This window comes from Polyergus mexicanus, unplaced genomic scaffold, assembly GCF_030449975.1.
Source record: "Polyergus mexicanus isolate NDT 795.1 unplaced genomic scaffold, iyPolMexi1.0 SCAF_20, whole genome shotgun sequence".
NCBI classification, from domain to species: domain Eukaryota; kingdom Metazoa; phylum Arthropoda; class Insecta; order Hymenoptera; family Formicidae; genus Polyergus; species Polyergus mexicanus.
The window spans coordinates 3,552,271-3,559,815 of record NW_027223340.1 but is presented as its reverse complement, the minus strand read 5'-3'; the positions used below and the strand labels follow the sequence as shown (position 1 = coordinate 3,559,815).

The 7,545-nt window shown below is 50.9% G+C and overlaps 1 protein-coding gene across 1 annotated transcript; it reads left to right on the top strand.

Moving 5' to 3' along the window:
• Positions 1 to 6,121: 6,121 nt before the first annotated feature.
• LOC138941801 (uncharacterized protein DKFZp434B061-like) lies at positions 6,122 to 6,694 on the top strand. The gene has a single exon (XM_070311681.1). It carries the CDS (start codon positions 6,122 to 6,124, stop codon positions 6,692 to 6,694), a length of 573 nt encoding a protein of 190 aa, XP_070167782.1.
• Positions 6,695 to 7,545: the final 851 nt, after the last annotated feature.

Sequence of the window (7,545 nt, the reverse complement as noted above, 5' to 3'; positions counted from 1 at the left end):
GAAATAATTAATAAGATTTTTTTCTGTTTCAGATGGAGCGTCGCCTTATTATATATATATATTTTATATTTTTGTATTTTTATATTTTTAATATTATTATAATTATTATATTTTTATTTTATTATTTTTATTATTATTTTTATTATTATTTTTATTATTATTTATAAACACACACACACACACACACCCGCACGTACATATTTGTGTTATATACATATTTATATTAAATAAACATTATTATTATTATTATATATAAAAAATGTTGATTATTTTTGCGCCTCCTTCTTTCTTCTTCTTACTCCTGCATGCCTCGCGTTATCTTTCTCTCTCTTTTTCTCTCTCTCATATCTGTGCGCTATCCTTTTCCTATACGCCTCGTGCTAATTTTTTTTGATATTTAAAAGGAAAATTGCCTCGTAAATGTCCACGAGTTCCCTCCACTTTTTTTTCCACAGACACTTTTGGGGAGAGGGCCCTAGACAGGCACAGCAGGGGTGGGGGTTTGTTGTGTCTAGCTATAGTGGCCCCTATACTACTGACATGCGTCCGGCCAAAAGTCGGCGCTGATTGGCCAGACTTTATTCAATAGTAACTCCTTTATTAAGTGTTATAGAAAAAAATGGTACAGGACTTTTCTGTTCAGTTTACTGTGCTCTACCTGCTCACGAGCGTTGTCAAGGATGCTTTGAGACACTCTGTATATACAAGGTGTCCGACAAGTTGGTGACCAAATGAATGGCGGAAGTAGAATAAATCAAACTGAGTCAAAAAGTCCTGAACCATTTTTTTATAACACTTAATAAAGGAATTATTATTGATTAAGTCTGTCCGATCAGCGCCGACATTTAGCCGTGCACCTGGTAGTGTGCGTGAGCGCTCTGTCGCTACAGCGACGCACACTATTAGGCGAGCGGCTCACTGTGCGTCCGGCTAAAAGTCGACACTGATGGGCCAGACTTTACTCAATAATAATTCCTTCATTAAGGGGATCCTAAACCGACGAGCGAACTCCGACAGGTTAGCGCCCTCATCTAAACGTAACTAAAAGGGTCGATAATACCGACATTTCCGCCATTACCAACATAATTACTTTAAACATGCATAATAGAAAACGCAATCTTTTGCATTGTGTTTCATATATTGAAATAAGACAATATCATAATATATTTTTACTGCTTTAGTAGTGATACTGGGCCGGTTCTAACTCTGGTCCTCTGAGGGGGGGTAAGGGGCGAGGGGAAACCGGCGCGGAGGGGTATGACGTCACGGGGGGGTATGACGTCACGGGGGGGGGGTATGACGTCATGCGGGGGGACCGCGGCGGAACGGTAGGCGCGGGGGCCGCGGAGAGGGGGAGGAGGATCGCGTCCTAACCGATAGGCGAAGGACCCACTAACCTAACCTAACCGATAAGCGAGGGGTCCGCGGTGAGGGGAAAGAGGGACCGCGCGAAACCGATAGGCGAGGGGTCCGCGGGAAAGAAGGAACGCGAAGGTACGATGCCGCGAGTAGGTGTTAGAGAGATAGCGCGAGGCGTCCGCAATGTGTAAGAGAAGGATAGCGCTAATGATATTCTATGGGCGTGGGAGAAAAATAGCGCGAGACGTCCATATGAGCGTAAGACAAGGATAGCGTTTGCATGCACGTGGGAAAAGGATGGCGCAAGGCGTTCGCAATGTGTGGGAGAGGGATAGCGCGAGGCGTTCGCAATGTGTGGGAGAGGGATAGCGCGAGGCATGCATGTAGGAAAAGGAAAGAAGAAGATGCAGAAATAATCAATACTTTAATTATAATAATAATAATAATAAGTTTATTTAATAATTGTGTGTATATTACAATGTGTGTGTGTATGTGTGTGTGTGTGTGTGCATTGTCTCAAACATTTTAGAGTAGGAGATGTATCACTTACGAAAAACGCTTACTCTCAGCTCTTGATAAGAAAACAAAAGTTAGCATGTTTCCACGAGCAAATATCTAAAGTCTTTTAAATATGAATAATATATTATTATAATATGTAAACCACTATCGAACGGCAATCGAATGGCTATGAATGGCTATTGAACGGCTATCGAACAGCTTTGAACGACTATCGAACGGCTATTGAACAGCTTTGAACGACTATCGAACGGCTATTGAACAGCTTTGAACGACTATCAAACGGCTTTGAATGGTTTTGAACGGCTTTGAACGACTATTGAACGGCTTTTGAACAGCTATCGAACAGCTATTGAACGGCTTTTGAATGGCTTTGAACGACTATTGAACGGCTATCTAACAGCTATTGAACGGCTTTGAACTACAATCGAACGGCTTTGAACGACTATCGAACGGTTATTGAACGGCTATCGAACAGCTATTGAACGGCTTTGAACGACTATTGAACGGCTATCGAACGGCTTTGAACGGTTATCGAACGACTATCGAACGGCCATTGAACGGCTTTGAACGACTATTGAACGGCTTTGAACGGTTATCGAACGGCAATCGAATGGCTAGAAACGACTATTGAACGACTATTGAACGGCTAACGAACGACAATTAAACGACAAAACAATTATTTATACACCATTCAAATATTAATGTCATGTACTGAAATGTAACATCTATATTTTAATTAACTAGCTGACGCCGCTATCTAACGTCACGTACTGAAATTTAATACTCGCGTACTGGGATATAAAAGAGGGAAAGGGAAGAATATAAGAAAATAAAATATATTTCAACAATAGTTTTGTGGGGGATGTGCGGAGCCTCGCGGGCTTCCTTCCCCCACGTTTCGCAGGCAGGGAGTGGTCGTGGATAGTTAGTGTTCAATGAGCACGTTCTGTTTACTATGTACAGAAATATATTTTCACGTAATTACAGATGCTAGTATATACAAGTGTTTAATTTTATATTGGTTTGTGTGTGGCCCTGAAAAGGGCCGATTGAACGCGGGTGTAGGCGTTATTGCAGACGTTCTCGCCACTGGATATGCGGCGCCGTCACGGTAGTCCGTGGTGGTCCCCACTTCCGCAGAGCGGGAGGAGTCCCGGGAGGAGTGTAGCTCTTTTCCGGCGAAGTCGGAACGTCTGTCTGCGTGGCCTGATGTTGCGTCACTTCCTCCCAGTCTGAGAGGTCCGACTGCGTGGCTCTCTCGCAGGTGTTGTTGGAGGCCTGCGTGGCCTTCTCGTCTGTGGAGGAGTGAACCTGCGTGCCGCGATGCACTCTGCTCTCGGGGTGAGTTTGCGTCCCTCGGTCTGTCCGCTCCGAAGGTGATGGTGGTAGCAGAGAGAGTTTGACCGGGTACTTCCACCCGTAGGTCGGCGAGGTATAGCGCCGAACCCGTACGTCCCACGTCGAGAGGAATTCTCGTCCAGGGCGTGTGCGATGTACCGGCGACAGTTCGAGTGGCTGCAGCTTCCACTCCCTCAGCGTCCAGCAGACGCGACGTGGGGAGGGTGCTTCCGGTGTCGGCACCGCTCCTGTCCGCTCGAAGGGCCCCGGTGATGCGGGCGGCGGTAACGGAGGTGGACGTCTCCTTACTCCTCGCTTGTGGTCTCTATCCAAGGCTCGAAAGAATATACTTACGGACCCGAGCTACAACAGCCATCGCTAACTCAGCCTTGCTTCACGAGAGAAGTCCTCTCCAGCAGTGCTGAGCCGCGACTGATTATCTCGCTCCGCTGGCGTTCTTATATACTGCCACTCAACGGATTTCACTTGCTGGTAGCGGCTCTTAGTTCGCGCCGCGTCTCGGTGGGCTCCCGAAGTTCCTGCGGGCTTGCTCGTGCTCGGCGCGTGATAGCAGCCGCACGCTTTCACGTGTTGTGCGCGTGCCGCGCGTGATCGCCGCTGCGCGCTTTCACGTGTCGTGCGCGTGATCGCGACCGGTTGTTCTCAGGAGCGCGTATATTCTTCGCGCGCCTGAGCTTTTGTGGTGGCTATCCGCCACAGTTTATTCTAAATAATGTTTGGGTGAATCTTTATGATGATTCATCCACCAATTGAATATTTTAAATACAAAACATAAAAAACATTTTGTAAAGCGCAATTTTTCAAATGTTTTTCACAGCGCATAGTATTAGTAACATCTAGCTTATTTAACGAAGTGATATCTTCATAGTCCGCATCCAAGGTCTCAATAATAACGTCGTTTCTCGCATCATCGTCAAGTATATCGACCAGCCATTCTCGTTTTTCGCATCCTTTAACGTACACCATAGGAGATGCTCCATCTTCCTCTTCCGTCGCGCCCATCACAGCTCTCGTAATCAAACGCCTAGCGAAGCTGTATGGAACGTTTCCATCCTGAAGTCCATGGTGATGTCCGATGAAGCTTGGCATCTCTCAGATTTTGTAAGCGCACGCCATGGTACGGGACTTGCAAAAAAGTAATGAGAGAGAACAGATCCATTTCTCAATATCGCTACTTCCTTCACGACAATGTTTCTCCCGATAATGAATCCCTGCAGATCCACTAACGTTGGCGCGATCATGCTGATAATATTACCGTACAATTGCAAGAACGATGTACGACTGTTGCCATCGTCAAAATCTCAATCTTTTTATATTTGGCATTGGAGAAGATATTTGCTGATTTAGGTAATTTTACGAACTACGTTGGTCAATGGGCAATATTCGACAACGCGATCGTGCAAGATGAGACAATAGGCGGTAGTATTTGTCGGTATATCCTCCTTGCACTCAAACTCTAATCTCACGTCCACGGTGGAATTTTTGAGAGACTCGTTTTGTCGCGAGCAATCGATAACCGCGAGAGGACTGCAATGTAGAAATTTTGAAATGTTTAATAGCACATCATCATTATCACATCCGTAATAAGATTTGCGAAAACGAGAGTACATATCGAACAAGAGGGCGAATCTATTTTTATCGAAATCTAAATTCAAATCATCGTAGGGATAAAATTCCGAGTTTAGATAGAGTTTAACGTTGGTCAATTTGCAGTCGTCGAATGTAATAATATCTTTTGTCGCAGCAGTTTTTCTGCCAGTCTGCAGCGCAAAGATCACGTATGGCTTTCACGGTCCACGAATGCTTGGTCGTATTATGCAATAGAGGAAATTCGTATAGATCCTAAGAGCGAAGACTGATACTCAAGTATCGCCCGCTTTCCAACCAGTCATCGAATAACTATCAAATACCTTTGAACAGCTATCGAACAGCTATCGAATGTCTATCGAACTGCTATTGAACAGCTATCGAAAAGACGTCGGACCACTTTGAACAGCTATCAAGCAGCTATCGAACGGCTATCAAACAGCTCTGAATAGCTATTGAACAACTATCGAAACAATCAACTACATCAAACGACAAATTAATTACTTATATACGAATAACGGCGCCGCATCGTGATCCGCCGCCGCGGGGTGCCTGCATACACACGTGTGTAGGTTATCCCGCCACGTGCCGCCTCCGCGCTCTGCGCGCGGGGTTCCGCGCTTGCCGCGCGTCTTAATTTCATTATTTGTTATTTATTTATTTATTCGTATTTGTTATGGCGCAGAGCCCGCTCGAAGTGGTGCTGACGTATCCCCTGGCGGAGCGGGTGTGTTGCCCGCGATGCTGGGGCAGCACCGACAGAAACGTCAGGTCGAGGGGTGATTTCTGCGACACGCAGCACTTATCGCGTCATATAAGAAAATTCCACCCGGGGGACACAATTGCATATGTGTGCTCCATATGTAATTATAGGGGGACAGGCGCGGTCCCCTATAGGAGAGTCAAAGAACGTTTTGAGAAGGAGCACGTCCCCCGGACGGAAGCTGCGTGTCGCACCGTCCGCGGAGCACAAAGAACTTTAAATAATGTTGGTGGAGTTTCAGGTGTGCGGACCCGGGCCTCTGCATCGGCCCCATCTGCATCGGCGTCGGCTGGAGCATCGTCGCGATGCCTCACTTCCTCGCGGCCACCCACGTCACACTCCGCGGCCACGACGTCCACATCGACACCACCTGCAACAACAACACCATCCACGAGAGCATCCCGAACATCCGAAGCAGCAGGAGAGTCCCCCTCATACGCGGCTGTCACCGCAGCGGGGCCAGCGACACGAAGATCATCCTCGTCGCTGGCCACAACAACACGTGGGGCGGCCATCTTGACATCTTCGGCCGCCATGACAGCCGCCATATTGGGTGCCGCCACAAGAAGGACGTCGGCCGCCGCAACTACAGGTAAGGCGCATCCACAGTCTAATGGCGGATCCACAGGGCAAGATGGCGCGGCCAATAGGAGATGCCCGTCCGGACAAGCGGCAAGAGAGGCGCGCAAAAGCCCCCGCAGACCATCCAGCGGGGGCAAATCAACTACGAGGAGTGCCGCAGGGGCCCCGCCGTCCATCACCAGCCAGGCGGGGCCCGCATTTAATAGGAATTTGCGGCGTTCCACGAGCGCGCCTCTCGTGAAGAGCGGCGCATCCAGACCGGCACGCGCGTCCCCCAGGAGGTCTCCGGCCGCCGAATCACCATCCTTCGGCGGTCTGGGGGGCGCTAGGAGGTGGACGCCCGAGAGGACCCCCCCGACGACATCCTGCGGGGGTCCCACGACGAGGAGCAGATCTCGGACGTCCAGCGTGCCGGCCGAGAAGCGCGCGCCACAGACGGGCCCCCTGGCCGACCATCGGCCAGGGGAGTACCGCGGGGGCCCCCATCATCAGGGAGGAACACCAGGGAGGCCCAGCCGGCGATGACATCCCCTGCCGGCACCGCGGTACGTAACCTAAGTGCCGCGCTGACGCTGCAGGCTTCCGGGGGGGCGAGGGGTTCGGCGAGGACGCCGACCCCGCAACGAGGGACCCCGCCCCCCCGGATGACCCCCGCCACGCCGCCTTCCATCTGCGGCGTGTGCGCGGGGGTCATTACTCCACCAGCTCTGCCTGCGGCGTCTGGATCCGCCACGCTGACCACCCAGACGGTGACCACATCGATATGCGGGTCCCCCGTGATGTCCACGAGGTACACCGCGGGGAGGGTCACTCCATCGAGACCCTCCCCCCTCCCGACCATCCCGGAGGGGTCACCGGTGGAGGTGGTCGGCGGGTTGCGCCTTCCTTCAACCCCCATAACACCCGGACAGGAGGAGCGGCGGCAACAAGGAGCGGCGCCCCCCTCATCACCATCCGAGGACGAGGGGGACTCAGGTGGGCCGTGGAGGAGGCACGTGGGGCGAAGAGCGAGGAGGAGGTGGAGCGGCGACTCCAGCAGGAGCGACAGTCCGGCGCCGGTGGGGCTGAGGCGGACGCCCGGTCATCCGCCACAAACGCCGGCGAATGTTACAACGACGCAAAACATACGACCGTGTTCGGTCGTTCTTCAGCGGACTATGGTCCGCTCTGTTCGAGGGGTTGCTGCGGACATCCCACAGCCGAGGACCAGCGTGGAGGGGGCACCGGGAGAGCGTGCTGAAGAAAGCATCGCGGGACATCCGAGTGCCCAGGTAAATGTCCGTGGGGTGATGGGCCGTCGGCGGGGCGTTCCCGTAACCGGCGGCCCCGGAGCGAGCGGCGAGGCACCGCCGGTCTCTAGGAGCGGGGGCGGGGGG